The sequence below is a fragment of the Tyto alba genome, unplaced genomic scaffold (genome assembly GCF_018691265.1).
Source record: "Tyto alba isolate M040663 unplaced genomic scaffold, T.alba_DEE_v4.0 Super-Scaffold_20, whole genome shotgun sequence".
Taxonomy (NCBI): domain Eukaryota; kingdom Metazoa; phylum Chordata; class Aves; order Strigiformes; family Tytonidae; genus Tyto; species Tyto alba.
The window spans coordinates 11,355,582-11,375,373 of record NW_024881283.1 but is presented as its reverse complement, the minus strand read 5'-3'; the positions used below and the strand labels follow the sequence as shown (position 1 = coordinate 11,375,373).

Here is a 19,792-nt window from a genome sequence, read left to right as displayed (position 1 = left end):
TCTACACCTCCAGGCAGAGCAGCTCCAAGCCACACAGACACACACAAAACACTACAAATGACACCGTTCAAAGATGACTAAACGCTAAGCGATAAGGACACCCGGAAGGGTATGCCGTAAGGCGAGCAGACTCGGAGGGCCACGATGGCGACGTGAGGAGGCTATACGGCAGCCTACGAGAAGCAGTAAGTGCAACGGCCCCTTACGAGAAGCTACCGTCAAAACGGAGACGATGGGTACGCAAGAAGACGGGCTTCAAGACCTAAGAACGTCAGGATACGGGAAAGAAGTCACCGGCAGGAACAACGGACGCCTAAATAGCAGAGCTGACGCCAGAGCCTGCGACGACGCTGCGCAAAAGACTCCGACCGGAAACTTCCAAGACCTACCCACGCTTCAAGCTGATAACGCAAGAAAAAAAGCACCCGATCGGCAGCGTGCCGATGAAGATGGGCGTTCGATACCCTAGGGACGGCCCCTGAGACGCGTGCCGTGCTCCTCGAGCCCAAAGAGATGTGAGGACATTAGAGATCCGAGGAAGGGCAAAGACACGGCAGACAGAAGAAACAAACCACACGATGACACACGCAGAGGCTGGAACTGCCCTGCCCGGGACACGCTAACATCGAGGGGAAAAGTAATCCGTTCCCTTTACCTGACCGGAGGGCCCCGCTCCCGTACAGCCTTCTCCCCTGTGCTAACTTTCAAACGCTTCCCTGCAATTCCCAACCTCGGCCCCTCCTCTCGGCCCCGTTCGCTCGACTTAGCTTTCAGAGGGCCGGAGGTCCCATTCCGTCCTCGACGAAAGCAGCACGGCAGCTAACTAGCACCTTCCTGCAGCGGCCAGATTCCTTTATCGCCTGCAAAAAAGCACAGAAGAGCACAACTGCCAGTCAGTATCATGCTGCTCCCCGCTTACTTCTTCCACTACCCACCCCCATCCTAAGAAGCATTGCGGTGTTCTGCTCACCTGCTCATTCTGGAGTCAGATACTGCAGCCATTGCCGCTTGCGCTACCTAGCTTGCCAAGAGACAAAGTTACTGTTGCGCTTGTGAGAAGTTACCAGCCCCGTGCTCGTCCTTGCTACTACCTGGCTGCTTTCGGATGCTCAGATGATCCCGAAGGTGAAACTATCTTATTAAACTATCTTGCCCTCCCAAAGAAAATTACTAATGTAAAGTGAAAAAAAAAAAAAAAAAAAAAAAAAAAAATTAAAAAAGCAAGCTACAGATAAACATTCTGTTTCCTATATATGATGTTGAACCTTGACCGGTCCAGAAAATCTTATCTCAAATGACTCTGTCTCTCGAAAGATCAAAACACATCTGTCTCACGACCTTAAATAGCTCAAAAGCTGCTCCTGACTGAAGGACTGAGAGAACACTGACACCTGAGAAACCCAGAAGTGGAATGAGCTCCCTGAGCTGCAGCTGGGGCTCATATACCCCGGGCCCCGCCCACCGGCCTGCCCACCAGCCCGCCCACAATCCCCTGGGAAAGGGGCGGGGCCAAACCCCCACATGTATAAAGTCAGCCAGAGGAGCAGAGGGCAATTTTCTTCTCTGCCTGAAGTTTACAACAGGTGTAGCGCTCTGTGGAGAAAGCGACTCTTGCCAGAAATGACAATACCTGTTCTTTTACTGGGCCTGTTGTGTCGGCGATGCGACCTGGTAGGGAGTTCTGCTTAATTTTTCCAGGGTCTACATAGAAAAAGATGGGCATTTGATTAGGCTCTGTAACAGAAGAGTTGAATAAAGGCAATAGCGATACTCTTATCGACAACGATGTGCTTTAGTTTCCAAGAAAACAACCAAAATGCAAAGTGCCCACTTAAGTGGTCTCGGATATATCACTTACACTTAGGGTAATGTATAAGTACTATATATTATAAGAAATATATGTTATAAGCAATATATAGAAGTAATACATTAAGCGGTACCTAATATATTAGGTAATGTAATATATAAATATTATGTAATCATTTAAGTGGCCACTTAAGTGCCCACTTAAGTGGTCTCGCATGTATCACTTTGACTTAGGGTAATGTATAAGCAATATGTATTATAAGCAATATGTATTATAAGCAATATGTATTATAAGCAATATGTATTATAAGCAATATGTATTATAAGCAATATATAGAAGTAATACATTAAGCGGTACCTAATATATTAGGTAATGTAATATATAAATATTATGTAATTACTTAAGTGGCCACTTAAGTAGGTGGACCATGCGAATACGACCTTTAGAGCTTAAGCCGATCAGCTAGTGACTAGTAGGCATAATAATTATCATTGTCTGTATAAATATATGTACCTTGGACCAATAAAGACACACGTTGATTGATGCTCTATCTTCCACACTGAACCCGTCTCGGCGTGTTGTTCGTCCGCGGCTCCACAAGATGGCGCCCGAACAGGGACCTGCATAGAAGAATAACACAGATGGAGCGGCGAACCCGGAGAAAACAGCAACAACCGAGGAATTCGAGAACGGACCCGGAGAAACACCAAATACAGCAGCGTGCAGGGTCCACGAGCTGAGACGGAGAGGCACCAGCCCCGGCAGCCCAGGGAGAGTATGGGGAGAGAAGCCGGCTGGACCGGCCCCGCAGAGCGGAGTCGGGCCGGCCCCGCAAGAACAGAAGGGACTGGCCCCACAGAGCAGAGGTGGATCGGCCCCGAAAGAACGGAAGTGACCGGCCCTGCAGAGCGGAGGCAGAAAGGCACTGGAACTGACGTGGTAAGGAGCTGACTGCGGCAGCCAAGGGAGCGGACGCAAAGAGACGCCACAGGCGGACGCTGAGCGGCCCCGGGGGTGGACGCGAGGGGGCGCTGGAGGCGAGCGCAGGGTGGCCCCGGAAGTGGAAGCGGGGAGGCGCCGGAACTGATGCAGAGGGGCGACGGAAGCTGACGCGGAAAGGCGCTGCATACAGCAGCGGCAGAAACAAACGCGGGGAAACATCAGATACAGTAGTGCCTAGCCGAATCAAAAACGATTGGACAGTGGGCCTCCGACGGGTCGTTCTGAGGACCTGAACCAAGATAGAGGGTCGCTCTCCGCAAGAGCTGCTGGCAAGAGCTGCAACTGGTGCCTTAGTCACGGAGCATCAGCAACATATCAAAGTAAGGGGGTATTTTTGTGCCTGAAACAGGGAGCACAGGCCGGCGGGAGTATTTTTTGTGCCTGAAACAGGGAGCACAGGCCGGCGGGAGTATTTTTTGTGCCTGAAACAGGGAGCACAGGCCGGCGGGAGTATTTTTTGTGCCTGAAACAGGGAGCACAGGCCGGCGGGAGTATTTTTTGTGCCTTAAGCAGGGAGCACAGGCCGGCGGGAGTATTTTTTGTGCCTTAAGCAGGGAGCACAGGCTGGCGGGAGTATTTTTGTGCCTTAAACAGGGAGCACAGGCCGGCGGGAGTATTTTTTGTGCCTTAAGCAGGGAGCACAGGCCGGCGGGAGTATTTTTGTGCTTTAGTCAAGGAGCAAAGGGCCGACGGTGCCTTAATCAGGGGTGGGTCGGCAGTAACGGTACTGTGCTTTATCCAGGGAGCACAGGACCGGAGGTGCTTTAATCAAGGAGCACCAGGTTGACGAGATGGAACAGGAGGTAGCCCTGGATTTGTTACAGCGCTTTTTAGAAAAGCGGCGAGTAGATTGTATAAAATCACTTGCGGGTTTAGTAGCGTTAGGACGGGTCAAAAGATGTTTTCAAGATCCTAATTCTCTTTTTGATGTCGAGGAGTGGAGATGATTAGGTGATATTTTATGGGATATGGTAATTGACGAGGATAAAGCTGCAAGGAAAATGATGAAACCGTGGCGGGAGGTGGTGAATAATAGTAAGCAGTACCAGCTTGAAAAGAACCTTGCAGCTGTGGCAACTACAAAGTTGGGGGGGGAAAGTTCCACTGTTACCCCAGATAGTGAGGCATCCGGACCTATGCTCTTTGACAGTGATCGTATTCCTGTACCATCAACAGGAGTGCCGGTTTCAGTTAACATAAGTAGGGGAAGTCTGGAGGCCAGCCCCCCACCAGTGCCCTTACAGTCATGCCCCCCCCCCCAGAGGCGGAGGCGCAGAGGGACGATGGCCCCTCGCTAATATTTAGCCAACAGGAGTGGCGCGAAGTAGGTGATTTATTGTGTGACGAGACCATCACTGGAGGCAATAAAGGCAGTGAAGCACAACAGCAAGGGGTGGTCTGGCGAACGATCGTAAAAGCCCTGAGGGAGATGCCAGCAGAAAATAAAGTAGCTGCTGCTGCTATGGTGGCTATTGGTGCTGTACCATCTCCGCCGGTCCCTGCCGAAACCAACTGTCCATCACGATTAGCCACCTTCTTCGGGGTTAATCAGCAGCTCCGCTCTGTTAAGGGCATGTCACCAAGTATTCCTGTTTGCTCCACCGTGCAAGAAGCCGCAGAGAAATCAGGCGGCGCGGGGATACTGGGTGGAGCGGCATGCCACCATAAACTCTGCCCGCCCCCCCACCCTTTGGATGGTTCTGCCCCTGATGGTGTGTCAGTGTCTGAGTCAGAGAGAAAAATGGAGGCTCTGTCCGAATTAAAGCAACAGGGTCACACATTGGTAAAGGACAGTGACAAAGTCCAAGAACTTGAAAGAAAATTACAGAAGTTAAGCTACAGAACAGAACTCTGCATTTACAATTACAAGAAAAGAAAGCGCTGCTGGCAGCCCTACCACACCCACTCCCATCACCCGTGCCAGAACCAGCTCTGCTTTTAGCTCAGTCCCGATGGAGTGGGGTGATCCGTGGTGCCTTGTTAGAAGGGGACTGGCATGCTGCTGGAGCGTTGGCCTGCCCGGTAGTGACAACGGATGGGGGACACCCGGGAACTCGAGATTCTCCTCGGGGCGTCTGGAGACTCCTTACAAACTTTAGAACTCTGAACTGTCATCTGGGTGTTTCAACATCAACGGCTGGCATCAAGAACTTGTTCATGTTTATCAGATTCATTGTATGTTGTGGGTTCATTGCAATATTTAGAACATAGCATGGTGAAACCTGTACAAAATTCTGTATTGCATACTCTGTTGTTACAATTGCTGACACTTTTAAAACTGTAAGGATGGTTTTCTCACTACATAAGACTGCATAAGATTGGAACATGGACTGACAGACTGGTTACGAGACTTGGGAATTTGGAAAATTGACTGATGATGGTTGCAAATCTACAAAATTTGGAAATTGCTGGGTGGCTGAAAGCTTTGTTGATGCATGGACTGGTAATGCTGATTGTCATTATGATTGTCATGATGGTATTGGGGTCTGTGTGGAAATGCTGTATGAATGCTATGAATCGAGTGTGAAAAGGAGTCTGGATTGTCCAAAAAGAAAAAGGGGGAAAAGCTGGTAGGAATTTTTCGGGGGGGGGGGGGGGGGCGGGGCGGGGATCAGGGTTATGCACTGATCCTACAGGGTTTGGACAATCCAGGCTGGGTCTCTGAGCAGAAAACTGCCACGTGGTAATCCTGCCCTTGAGGTCACCTGGAAGGGCAAGAAGGAGGAAGTCAGGCTGGTGCTTCCTTCCTGTTTGAATGCCTGGATGCACTAACCACAAAGTAGATTTAGTTTGTTCACGCGTGCTAACGATGCAGACCTATCACAGCACTCCCGGGTGCGTGATGAGTGCCTGTAGCCAATAGATTGTAAGCCTGCATGCCTAAGTTGTGCCTTGTCATGTATTAAGAAAATCTTTGAACGAACGTTAGCGCAGGCTCTGCTCATACAAAAAGAAAAAGGAGGAATTGTTGGAGAATGGCTCAGAGACAAGGGTCCTGAGCCCACCGAGCAATTGTACGATCAGAGCCTGTTCTAAGGGCTGATGCTGCCTTGCTGATGCTGGGCCCCACTAGGGTTTGCCTGCAGCTGCTAGCAGCTGCTGATACATGAAGAATGTCAAGGACGCTTCAGCCCTGTGTACCGTGGTGTGTCAAAAACAGGTTAAGGGGAATTAGGAATAGTGGTCTGAGAAACCCAGTGTTATGGTAACGGTGGTCTGAGAAACATTGTGTTATGGTACTGTTGTGTATCGAAAACAAGTCAATAGGAATCAGAAATAGTAGCATGAGAAACTTAGTGTTATGAGAAGCTTGTGCTGTAAGCTAACTGCAAGTAGGTAGACCATGTGAATACGACCTTTAGAGCTTAAGCCAATCAGCTAGTGACTAGTAGGCATAATAATTATCATTGTCTGTATAAATATATATACGCTGGACCAATAAAGAGACACGCGTTGATTGATGCTCTATCTTCCACATTGAACCCGTCTCGGCGTGTCGTTCGTCCCTGGCTCCGCAGAGGTAAGCGGGGAGCAGCGTGATACCGACCAGCAGTTGTGCTCTTCTGTGCTTTTTTGCAGGCGATAAAGGAATCTGGCCACTGCAGGAAGGTGCTAGTTAGCTGCTGTGCTGTTTTTGTCAAGGATGGAATCGGACCTCTGGCCCTCTGAAAGCTGAGTCGACCGAACGGGGCCGAGAGGAGGGGACGAGGTTGGGAATTGCAGGGAAGCGTTTGAAAGTTAGCACGGGGGAGAAGGCTGTACGGGAGCGGGGCCCTCCGGTCAGGTAAAGGGAACGGATTACTTTTCCCCTCGATGTTCGCGTGTCCCGGGCAGGGCAGTTCCAGCCTCTGCGTGTGTCATCGTGTAGTTTGTTTCTTCTGTCTGCTGTGTCTTTGTCCTTCCTCGGATCTCTATGTCCTCACATCTCTTTGAGCTCGAGGAGCACGGCACGCGTCTCAGGGGCCATCCCTAGGGTATCGAACGCCCATCTTCATCGGCACGCTGCCGATCGGGTGCTTTTTATTCTTGCGTTATAAGCTTGAAGCGTGGGTAGGTCTTGGAAGTCTCCAGTCGGAAGTCTTGCGCAGCACCGTCGCAGGCTCTGGCGTCAGCTCTGCTATTTAGGCGTCCGTTGTTCCTGCCGGTGACTTCTTTCCCGTATCCTGACGTTCTTAGGTCTTGAAGCCCGTCTTCTTGCATATCCATCGTCTCCGTTTTGACAGTAGCTTCTCATAAGGGGCCATTCCACTTACTGCTTCTTGTAGGCTGCCATATAGCCTCCTCACATCACCATCGTGGCCCTCCGAGTCTTCTTGCCTTATGGCATAGCCTTCTGGGTGTCCTTATCGCTTAGTGTTTAGTCATCTTTCAATATATTACTAATATATTACTTATATATTACATTACGTAATGTATTTCATATCACTTATTGTATCACTTAATGTATTATATATTGCTTATAAAATACAGTACTTATATAATACCCCAAGTAAAAGTACTACTTCGGTTGGCACTTCGGTTGGCACTTCGGTTGGCACTTCGGTTGGCACTTCGGTTGGCACTTCGGTTATTACATATTATAATATATATTACTAATATATTTCTTATATATTCCATTAAGTTATGTATTTCATATCGCTTATTGTATCACTTAATGTATTATATATATTGCTGCTTATATATATGGATTATATTATATAGTACTTATATAATACCCAAGTAAAAGTACTACTCAAGGTGGCACTCAAGGTGGCACTCAAGGTGGCACTCAAGGTGGCACTGCAGTGATTACATATTATAACATATATTACCTAAATATTACTAATATATTACTAATATATTCCTTCAATATTGCAATAATTAATGTATTTCATATCAGTTATTCTATCACTTAATGTATTATATATATTGCTTCTTATATATATTGATTATATTATATAGTACTTATATAGTACCCCAAGTAAAAGTACTACTCAAGTTGGCACTCAAGGTGGCACTTAAGTTGGCACCCTCGGTGGCACTCTAGGATAGAACTTATTACACTATATATTACTTATATTCAGTAATGTAATATATATTACTAGTATATTATTTTGTATCAGTTATTGTATCACTTAATGTATTATAGATATTGTTTATAATATATAGTACTTATATAATACCCCAAGTAAAAGGGGGCACTTAAGGGGGCACTTAAGGGGGCACTTAAGGGGGCACTTAAGGGGGCACTTAAGGGGGCACTTAAGGGGGCACTTAAGGGGGCACTTAAGGGGGCACTTAAGGGGGCACTTAAGGGGGCACTTAAGGGGGCACTTAAGGGATTACATATTATAATATATTGTACCTAAATAATACTAATACATTTCAAATATATTGCTTATATTACATTATGTAATATATTTAATATCACTTATTGTATCACATAATGTATTACATATATTGCTTCTGATATATATTGTCTATAATATATACTACTTACATAGTACCCCAAGTAAAAGGACTACTTCAGTTGGCACTCAAGTTGTCACTTCAGTGATTCCATAATATATATCACCTAAATATTACTATTGTAGTACTAATATATAACTTATATATTACATTAATATATTACGTATCACTTGCGTCGCACTTAATGTATCACATAATGTATTCCTTTGTACTATATATATTGTTTATAACATATAGCACTTATAGAGTACCCAAAGGAAAAGTACTACTTCAGTTGGCACTTCAGCTGGCACTTCAGTTATTACATATTATAATATATATTACTGATATATTACTAAAATATTACTTATATATTACATTACGTAATGTATTTCGTATCAATTATTGTATCACTTAATGTAGTATATATATTGCTTCTTATACATATTGCTTATAAAATACAGTACTTACATAGTACCCCAAGTAAAAGTACTACTCAAGCTGGCAGTCAAGCTGGCACTTAAGCTGGCACTCTAGTTTGGAGGAAACAGTGCTGTACAGCGACCCTCGTACGTGCAGGTGCTTTCCGTGAGAAGTTTTTGCTTTCGGGCTAAAAGCGCTGTTCTGGCTCTGCTGAACGTTTGTGTGTTCCCACTGAAAGGAAGCAGCTAGACAGGGATTGCTGTGTGCAGCGTGGTAGTTTGGAGGAAACAGTGCTGTACAGCGACGATCGTACCTCTGAGCGCTTTATGCGAAAAGTTTTCGCCGTGGGCCTAAAACGCTGTTCTGGCCATGCAAGTTGTAGGGGGGCTGGCTGGGGTTCAGGTGACACCGACAGGGTGCAGGGCATCTGGTTGCTGTCAGGGGGTACAATTGGCACGCGGGGTGCTCAGAGTTAGCACACCAGGGCCAAGCGGACTACAGAGGTCTCGGCGTATAGAGGGTAAGTTTGGTGTGCCAGGCATCTTGTCGGGCTGCAAGGGGGCTGGTTGAGGTGCACGGGGTCCAGGCGAGGCGTAGGGGCTCTCGGTGAGGTTCAGGGGGTGTAGTTGGACATCTGGGGGCCCAGAGATGGTCCAGGGGGGCCAAGTAGTGAGCTCGGGGTCTGGTGGCTTGCAGAGTCGCCAGGCAAAGTCTAGGAGGCGTGGTTGTGCTCTAGAGGGCCTCGTCGGTGTGCATAGCGGCCCAGCAAGGTGCATGGGGTCTGGTTGGTGTGCAGGGGGCCCAGACATCTATGTGGCGAACAGCACACCTTTAACTTCTTTGCCCAATCCTTCTCTAATGTTAAAACCGTAGGGTCGCTCGGAATCGTACATCATCCTTTTGCCATTCCGGATGATGTAGCCACAAAAAGAAAAATCAACGTAAGGCACTTCCTCCTGTTTCCCTTCCCTCCAACAAAACAACATCGACAGTATATAGCGTTAAGCTGTAAGGTCTGTTCTTTGGCCACTTCTCTCGAGCTTCTAAAACTTACAGTGGCCACCAACGATTACAATAGTCAATTAATTGTTTCCCAGATAAGGGGTTCGCTTCCCAGGTCCCTCCAATATTTTAATATACATTCCAGAGGTGAATTTTTGAAAAGACCGCTCTCAGACCCCTTAGACCGGTCGGAACCCACATTAAACAAAATAAACAATTACGTACACAAAACTATGACACCGCCTAACAAACTAAACGAGGCTGTTATACAAGATAATAATTAGACACGTACATTGGCCAATGCCCCGCGATACCCTAGCCCGCACCTTACGTGCGATCGAGGCTTTCTTCTGACCCCAGGTGACACTCCGGGCACGTCACCGTAATAACGTGTAATCTCGCCTTTCTTCCCAGGTTTCCCTTAATAGCAGAGTCCCGTGGGAATTTCTTGCGTCCAGTCTTACGGACAGGCTTTTCCAGTCTGTGTTACCTTTGCTAATGCCTTAAAAAAAACATAAACAAACAAACCAACCAACCAAAACAACCAAAAAAAAAAACCCCACCAGGGCTCTTACTCCAAACTCACCAGATCAGGGGTTCGGAGGATCTCCCTGAAAAACACTTAGACGACGCCAGAGTCTTCACAATCCCGTGGGTTCGTCAAGTTTCCGAGGCAGCATCCCATCCGGGTCGCCGAAATTCTCTACTGAAATCTGGAATGAAACCTCCTTAACGCCAGGTTTAGCGTTAACACATGGGGATTGCTTTATCCGGCCGGGTACGCGAGGGAATCGTTCCGCCTAACTCGCCCGTCGTAAATTACCATAGCCAAAGCTCATATCATCCCGTTACGTGCCTATTCATTAACTCATTATCGTCGTTATATAACTATTACCTGTGCGATTTAGGTCATGTGAAATTTATTATTCAGTTTAGGTCAGCGTGAAATTTATTATTCAGAAATTGTGTATTTCACAAACCAGAGAGTAAAATATAAATGAAAAAAAAAAAAAAAAAGGTAGCCACAATGTCAAAAAACCTATAAAAGGTTTATCAAACTGTAATACTACTCCTTTTCTGGATACTATGGGGATTGTCTGTCCCCCAAATTCTGACAAACTTTTAAACCAAATCATGATTATTATTGTTTAGAAGGAGCATTCCTGCTTATGCTTTTTATGGGGCTAATAAAACAAATAAAGGACATTCATCCACTTGCTGCTCCAGTCCATATAGTGTAAGGCAAGTACCATGAAACATCTTGAAATAATAAAGGAGGGAAAGGTTAACAAAATGCTATCCACATTTGTGATTGAGACTTCTATGAATGAAATACATTTACTTGAGTTGCACAGCATTCACTGGCTGTAAATACTTGGTAAGGTGGTCACATCCGGGAGGCATTAGCATATACATGTGTATTTACTAGTGGATTTAACTGACTGTATGTGTAGTGGAAAAATAATTTGTGAGATGTAGCACCACTATATCACGGCACTATTAAATTCTTAATGTCCATTATCATCATGCTTATGAGCCTGACATGTTTCAGTTTGGCTGAAGACTGTACAATGTGAGGAAAAATGAGCCAGAAAACCTGAAAGGCTCTTTTGCTTGTAGCTGCAGCATTAATTTGGCCCTGTCCACTTAAGAAATATGCCTTAATACTATTAAATTACTACAACTATTCATGGCAGATTTCTCTCCAGTAGCTATTTTTCTCACCTCTAGTATCGTTCTACATGTATACACAAATACAGCCCTACGTAATTCTGCTTACACTGTAAAATTTAACATTGGGTAATATACAGGAATGTATATACATGTATAGCGTATTATAGCAGAGTTAATACTGCTGCTGTGGCTTTAATTCTTGCATTTCCTGATACATAAGATTCTGTGGGCGATAACTGCTAATGCATGTTTTGCATTTAATGTCTCTGTAATAAAAAGCTTAGTATTTAATGCGCTCCCCTCCCACTAAGTAACGCAAAATTAGCATTTAGATGCTGACATATGGGATATGGCATCTGCATTTCTGTTAGTTCATTACAAGATACAACAGAATTTGTTTTTCTGCTGATGACAGAGGATTTTTATTAACTTTTTTGTTGTGGACATAGGTCAAACATTCTATTTCATCACAGTAACTTGTGGGTAGTAAAGTGTAACTTAATTCCAGTGAAACTGAAAACATTGCAGAAGGGCATGCAGAAAAAGTGTGAAAAGACCCTAACATCACAGGTGCAGGATGATGTGGCTGGTTCTTTTTTTATTATTATTTTTATCATACAGAGATTTTATCAGTCAGTAAATACCACAGCGTTTCACAAAAACAAACCGGTATAGCCGTTTCCGGTTTTTAAAACAGGCTAAGGCTAGGAGATTTCACCGCATATGTTTTTGAAGCCCCTTGGGTGGTCAACTCCGCAGCTGCAGCTTGCTGCAGCTTTCCCCTCCTGCGAGTTTTCAGTCCGTTCCACTTACTACTCGCGCCGCGAGCACGACAGTTAACTGGCCTGACCGACAGCCGCGGTACCAGGCGCGGCGGGACGCTCCGCTCCGAGGCACAGCGAAGGCCAGACGTTGCTGGTCCCGCCCCGCTCCCCGCCGGACGCGCTGCGCTGCCCCGCGGGCCAGACGGAGCCCTCACCGGGGAGCCCCAGGGGCCGCCTGCCGCGGCGCCGCTCGGCCACGGGCCGGCAGGGGCGAGCCCCGGCACCGCCGGTCCGAGACGCGCTTCCGCAGGTGGCGGAGAGTGCAGGGCAGGGCGGGACAAGGGCCAGAGCTGCTAGGGGACGGGGACACGGCTTCGGCTTCGGCGTCCCTTCGGGCGGCGAGGGGGGCCGCGAGGACCCCTGCAAGCGAACGAGGGCAGCGAGATGTGGCTGCGGCGGACGCCCGCCCCCGCGGGCCGAGGGCGTTGCTGTTGTCCCGTCGCTGTGGTAACCGCTGGGAAGCCCTCGCGCCGTAAAAGAGTACAGCGCAGGCGCGAAATTGGGTGCAGGCGCGCTGAGGGTTAGATGGCGCATTACAAGGTAGGAGGGAGGGAGCGAGCGAGCGAGCTTGCGGCGTGGGGTTGGTGTGGCTTACCGTGCCGTCTGCGCGGAGGGGCAGGCCGCGGACCGGCACCGGCTTGGCCCTTCGTGCCGCTTCCGCGGTGGAGAGGGGAGCCGGCCTGGCCCAACGAGCCGCCTCCGTAGCTGAGGGGGGGGGCGCCGCCGCCGCCGGTCTCACCGTGTGGGCGTCCTCCCTCAGGCCGCGGACTCCAAGCGGGAGCAGTTCCGACGGTACCTGGAGAAGTCGGGGGTGCTGGACACGCTCACCAAGGGTAAGTCTCTGGCCCGTGTTGTGCCGCCCGAGGGGCCCGTGGACGGCTCTGCGGGCGGGGCCCACGCCCTCGGGGCGTCCAGCTTCCGCGGCGCAGCAGCCGCCTCGGCACGGCTGCCCCTCGGGCTGCCTCGGCGTTCTCCGCCGGTTCCCCACCTCGCCTCGGCGAGCCGGCCGCTTTTTCTCCTCAGTCTGCGTGGCGGCCGGCAGCAGAACACGCCCGAAAACTTGGTGCGGCAGTCGAAATCGAGCCCGAGCTGGGCAGCGAGGCAATGCGTGCTGGGGGAGGGCAGAGGACCTCTTTGGAAACATGGCCTGTGAGCCGCAACGCGTTAACTCCTTTCTGGTAGTTCGTACGGTCATTGCCCGTGGGTCGATTCTTAGAGACGCGCAAGAACAGGAAGGCAGCTCCTTTGCTCCTACGTGGTGTGTTGGAGACCTCTCTTACTCAGCCGAAGTGCTTTTCTCTATGCTTGCTTTTGGAAACAGCTGGATTTCTTGGGGGCTGTTACTCTGCCAGAACTTTCCAGAGAAAGTAAATTCTTGACACAGAATAACAGCAGATGTGCTATTAAAACTGCCCTATTTAAAAATACCCTTTCTTGCATAGAGCTTGGTTCTTCTAAAACTAATGAGCCTGTAAGTTTTGTGAGAGTGACTATAGATATCACATTGGGGAAAATAACGATGCTAAACTTGTATGGCTTTCTGTGTGGCTTAGCATCTTTTAAATCCTTCTGAAGTCTTCTTGAGTGCCTTCCAATAGCACGTGGAGAAAATCTGTTAGTATTCCTGCTTGAAAAATATGCTGTTCGAAAAGCAGCGATCTGGGATGTCAAATGAATAGGTGCCATGCTAGGACTCGGCCTAGCATGTGGGTACCATTTGATTTCTTCCTATCGCAATGCTAAGCATCCTGTGGGATGGCAAGACTAGTCTTTCAAGCATCGTGACATCCTAATTTTGTTTTTAATTAGGTGCTTAGCTTAACACCAGTTTGGCCGTTAGGTTTGGACATCTGAAACTGGGAGGTCATCTAAGTCTTTATGAAAACAGACATCTTTTATAGCTGTGTGTATCTCTGTGGGGAGGGGGGAGAGGTTATGTTTGGGAACTTACTGAGTATTCCTGTGACCGAGTTCTCCAGAGTTCTCCAGATACGGAGTTGGTATGTGTACAGCTAGTTTTATTTAAGCTGTCAGGGTACTGCTGCTTGTGCCTGACCTCTTTAGCACTCTGTTGGCCACTGTAGTCCCTATCCATGAAGATTATCAGTGTCACTTAATCTGATGGGACTCATTTAGTTTTATCACTGTATGTGTTCAATGGAGGTTTGATTTTTATACTGAAAGTTACAGAAGTGCTGATGCTGTCCTGCAGTTCAAAGATGTAGCTTAAGTAGAAGTAATAATTTATGGGGGGAATGTCTATAAATAGTTAAGATTTTGGTTTTGCTGACAGAAGCCGATATGGGGGTTGCATGTGGAATATGTAAAAATTGTTCAGGCTGTTTTGTGTTCTACGCTAGAATAGCCAAAGACAGTGGCTAGGGGATCAACAGAACTTATGTCTAGCTGTTACTGGGTGGGATGCTCTGTTCCCTCCTGTAGAGCAGACCTATTCTTTATGTTAAAGTATACAGATTAATATCTTGTTAAACAGAAAATGTGCTATAAATGTGGCATGCAACTTGTATGCCTTCTGACTGTTGGTACATGTTTTAAAAACTTAGAGTTGCATGAACTTTTTGCAATTGTTGAATATTTTCTATTTGCAGTGTTGGTAGCCTTATATGAAGAGCCAGAGAAACCAAATAGCGCACTGGAGTATCCTTTCTCTTCTGTTCATAGAGACTTCACACAAAACAGCAGTACTGCTTCTGAGACTTAGGTGAACTGGAGAGGCTTGTTTAGAAGACTTACCTTGACAATATGGCTTTTATGGATGCATTTTAGCTAGTAATTGCACTCTTACAGGTTAATAGGAAGTCTGACAGGATGAGAGAGAACTGTGTGTATCAGTATGCCAGCAGTTATGAAGTTAAGTTATAGGCCATTAGAGAACATTGTAGACCTGCAGCATTAAGTTTGAGTATTTACAGTGTCTGTGGCTTCCTTTTTTTTTTTTTCTTTTTAATAATACAAGAGGGGAAAAAATTGACATAATCTTGTTTCGTACTGTTTTTAAGCTATTTTCAGCTATTGCTTCTATTTTTTTGGTTATTCCTTTTAGCTCTTCAAAACCTCTGTTTAAGAGAGGAGAAGGAGAGGAAGGTGTAGTAAAACACAAGATTTGTCCTGTGTGCACTGATGTCTTTGGTTGTTTGGTTTGTTTGTTTGTTTCTAGTGGTTGGTTTGTTTGTTTGTTTCTAGTGGTTGGTTTGTTTGTTTGTTTCTAGTGGTTGGTTTGTTTGTTTGTTTCTAGTGGTTGGTTTGTTTGTTTGTTTCTAGTGGTTGGTTTGTTTGTTTGTTTCTAGTGGTTGGTTTGTTTGTTTGTTTCTAGTGGTTGGTTTGTTTGTTTGTTTCTAGTGGTTTGTTTTTAAGGACTATACCAATGAACTTGAAAAGCTTTATTTTTATAACTTCATCCTGTAGGATGAAGAGCACTGTAATAACATTAAGTGGTTTAATGCAATTTCTGTCACATGTATTGCAGCACTATCTTCATCATAAGTGTTCAAACTAAAATGCGGTTATGCTATCTAACTGAAGAAATACTTAACATCTAAATATCAGCTTTCTGAAGCATCATCTGGGAGCTTCAGCTCCTGAGAATCCAGAAATAGAGGCACTTCGATTGGAAGTGGCAGAGATGAAAGAAAAATACGAAGCTGTGTTGGAAGAAAATAAAAAACTGAAAACCAAGGTAAAAGTATACTTGGTGTTCCTCAGTAGTTCCATAATCCACAAGAAGAATATTACTTTAATACTTAGAATACAGCTAACTTTCGTCTATTAAAGTAACTGATAAATGCTGCATTGTTTGGCCTTGTGGCTGCGGAATGGTGATAGGATTCATAGTAGAGATTTTTTTTTTTTTTTTTTTTTTTGATGGGACACTCCTTCTATTCTGTAACATAGAATAGTATTGCTAAATTAAGGGCTTTATTTATTTAGTGGAAGTATATGTTATTGAGGCTAATACCCTGTCTTTATTCAGTTCTGTCTGGATGTGTTTGTGATATTATGTAGCTGGTGCATTCACAAGAATTTTGAAAAAGAAAAAAGCTAATGTATCTATTAAAAACCCTTTTAAAAGGCAAGGCAAAGGAGGAGTATCATATATTAGTTTGTGTGACCTGGCACAAACTTGAATGTGGCAAAATGTTACCAGTGGAGGCACGTGTATCCACGTGGAACAGTAATTTGCACTTTTCAGCTAAAATGACCCTGGTATTCCTCTGTCTTCAACAACAGTAGATCTGAAGTGCTAGGTAAGGCAGAGCCATTCTTGAATGCATCTAGAGGCTGTCTGACACAGCCCTGAGATGTGAAGAACTTCCCCTTACAAGAGCGCACTGACTATAAACCTAACAACACTGAAAAAGAAGGAAACCTTTGAGAACCTTAATAAACTAGTAGCTTATGTGCCGTAACAGGTTCCTGTGCATTTGTTGGGACAGGATGGCTGCTGTTATATGTCAACATCCCTATGTTTTTTTTACTGGGAGACAACCACCCAACATTAGTTGTGCGAGAAGGGATTCTTGGGCATTACCCACTTGTATTTCTCATCTGGAGTGCCCTCTTGCTGTCCTAGTAATACTCCTCTGTTACTCATTGTGAGTCCTTACAGCTACATTTGTTATTTCTTACTAGGAAATATGGCAAAGAGCAGAATTTTAGGGGGAGTAGCAATAGACCAGCAATTCATTTGGCGTAGCCGACTTAAAAATGCAACCGATAGTAAGTAGACACGTGAAAGCAGAGTAACCTGAGTCTTTGTTTAAAGAAATCTTTTAAGGAAGTCAAAACTTGTTCCAGGAAAGTAAGACTTTCTATAACCATGTGTTTGTTTGTGCTTTTACCTTCTTCAGCCTTCAAATGGTAACTCTTACTTTACGTGTTTTCCAGCATTCATGTTTTTGGGGGTTTTTTCTTTTTTTTTTTTAACCTCTACCATCATCTGCCCATCATTCTGACATACCATAGAAGTTCTCACAGACAGAATGCAGAGAGAACACTACCATTTACTTTTTTCTTTTTTTTTTGGATTTATTTTTTTAGCAGTCCTCTAGCATAAAATACGTCCCTTTAACTGTGCATTTATTGGTAACGTGATTCATGTCCAAATAGGTAGTGCTCTGCTGTTGCATTCATCCATGAAGATCTGTTCTTTTCCTTATGTTTATTTGTCACAATGTCGGATATTTGGGTGGGGTGATAATTAGGCCCTTTTATGGAAGGCAAAAATGACTTTTGTGTACTCACCATCTTTTGTGGTAGACTCTAAAAGAACGACAAAATGCTATTTTAGTGGTTCTTGTTAGTGGCATAGTGATTACTGTAATTTAGTGTTGCCATGAGGAACACACAGGTATTTTAATTTTTTCATATAGTTTGTTTACTTTTAGCCTACTCAGCAATTTGCAGGAGAGGGAAAGAATCTTAACTGAGGAAACTGGACTGGCATATTTCAGAGACTCGGTCCTAATGATTGACCTATTTTTGAAGCTTGAGCTTATCTTTAATGTAACTGAGGTCAAGAAAACACCTTAATTTGTTTATCTGGGAATAACTTCACAAGTAAAGGTCATACTTGAGTGCATAGTTGCCTAGTCCCTACGCTCTAGCAAGCGTAATGAAAGATAGAATGATTATAGGAAGTGTTAGTTTGGGTACTGTTGTTATGAGAATGACTGTTTCATTTAATCATATTTCAGTTAAATCAAAGCTTATAACACGCTTGTTATCAGATGCCATTTGGGATGAAAAGTACTTAATGAGACCTAGATCAAGAAACAGGCAAAAATTACAGGCAAGACCTAAGTGCTTGAAAGTGCATTTTAAAAGCCCACTTGTTAGAGCTGCATGATTATACAATGTGACAAACTGATGTTTTGAGGGAAGGATTACTTTGTTGCCTGACTTGAAAATAGCTTTGCATAAATATCAGTGATGGATTAAAATGCATTAAGTGGAATGCTTCCAGACCAAACGTTTTCCTACATTTCTTAATGTAGAAAGTGTCTCTGAAATGTTACAGCTAACTAAATTCCTCTCTTTAAATCCACAGCTGGCTCAGTATGAACCACCTCAAGATGAGAAGCATGGTGAATAACAGCAGTTTCTCCTTTAATGCCTTGATTTAATAAAGGGCTTCCTGAGAACTGCAGTGTGTGGTGGTGTTTTTTTTTGTTTTTTTTTTTTTGTGTGTGTGAACTCTTGCATGTCTACTTTGTTACCTTATCATCTTAAAGAAAAAAAATGCAATTTCATGACTGTACAGCTATTTTTGTGCAGCTGCAGCAGCAACTGCTGAGTTTAAGCACAAGTTGAGCATGGCCAACTTTCTTGCTTGTTGTGTTTAAGAAAAGGTGATAGTTATGAATAACTTGTACATAACTGTGCCTGCCAACTCTGTGTAAATTTTACATTGTGGTCAATGGTCCTGTTAAGCTGATGATATGTCTTGGCTTTCTTATAACTGGAGCGGGTGATGTGACAGAGGTAAACCAAAGCAGGACCTCCAAGGTATATTCCAAGTTGGTAGTTGGCAGTGAGGTTAGACTTCTACTGAAAATGATAGGGTTTAAGAGGGGCACAAAAGGGGCAAATATAGTTAAGTGATGGACATAGCACAATGCTGGAGATGCAGTACCAGTTGAATTTACAATCCTATTTCAGAAACTGGGCCTTGGAGAGTTGATCCAGATACTGCCTAGACAATTCTGAAGAGGACACAAAATTCTTACCTGTAACGGATGTTTTGTGTAAGAGTACAGTGCAGAGTTCTTTCTGATTCGACTAACAGGGAAAAGAAAATATAGGCAGGGCAGAAAATGAGAGGGATAGGTGTGTGTGTGACTTGTGATTTCTATTTTCGCCTCTATGTTCTATGGCCCCTACTTCCCTGACTCAGCTTCAAAATTCTTCTGAAATGCAAAGTTGGCCTTTACAAAAAAAAGTTTGAGCTGCATTTGTCTCAGCCTAAAACTAGGCAACTGTTGACAGGAAAAATAAGGGGGCGTGGGAGAGGGGAGGGAAGTGCAGTAGCTGTCTTAAACTAACAGCCAGTAGATCTAATACATAACCTCTTTGTTTCTGGGATGGGTTTTGCAGATAATCTTACAGGTGTGGTAGGACAGATGAGAACTTTTGCTAAAGGCAATGTACAAACTAAAATCAAGGGCTAATGAATGTAATGGTTGCTTACCTTAATACTGTACCCATTATTGATCTAAGGAGACCAGAAGAGAGGTAAAGGAGGGGAAAATACTGTGTTAAACCTGTAAAACAACAAACAACCCTCACCCCAAACAAACAGAACCCTGGGGGGGGGGAAAAAAAAAAACAACAAACAAAACAAACCAAACAGAAAAAATTACTCTTCCTCTGCAACAAAGGGGAGAAGAAAGCTCTCTTCCAAGTTAAACATATTCCTAGTACTAAGTTGCAGCATGTGGAAATAGGGAGAGGATAATGCATTGTAGAGCTGAACACGTCTGTGAGTAATATGACTGGAGGAAGACATAAACAATGCTGTGTTCGGGGTGCATCTTGCCAAATAAGCAGCAGGCAGGTAAGGTGTTTCGTTGAGGTCGTCACAGGGCATGAAGGACTCCGTGGTCGAGACAGCAGG

General features: G+C 45.1%; 1 protein-coding gene across 1 annotated transcript; it reads left to right on the top strand.

The window, feature by feature from the left end:
- The first annotated feature begins 12,324 nt into the window (after window positions 1-12,324).
- LOC104362071 (MYC binding protein) lies at window positions 12,325-18,320 on the top strand. Its single transcript, XM_033004358.2, has 5 exons — window positions 12,325-12,699; window positions 12,920-12,992; window positions 14,769-14,817; window positions 15,727-15,856; window positions 18,227-18,320. Exons 1-5 carry the CDS (start codon window positions 12,685-12,687, stop codon window positions 18,269-18,271), a joined length of 312 nt encoding a protein of 103 aa, XP_032860249.1. The 5' UTR covers window positions 12,325-12,684; the 3' UTR covers window positions 18,272-18,320.
- The last annotated feature ends 1,472 nt before the right edge of the window (window positions 18,321-19,792 follow it).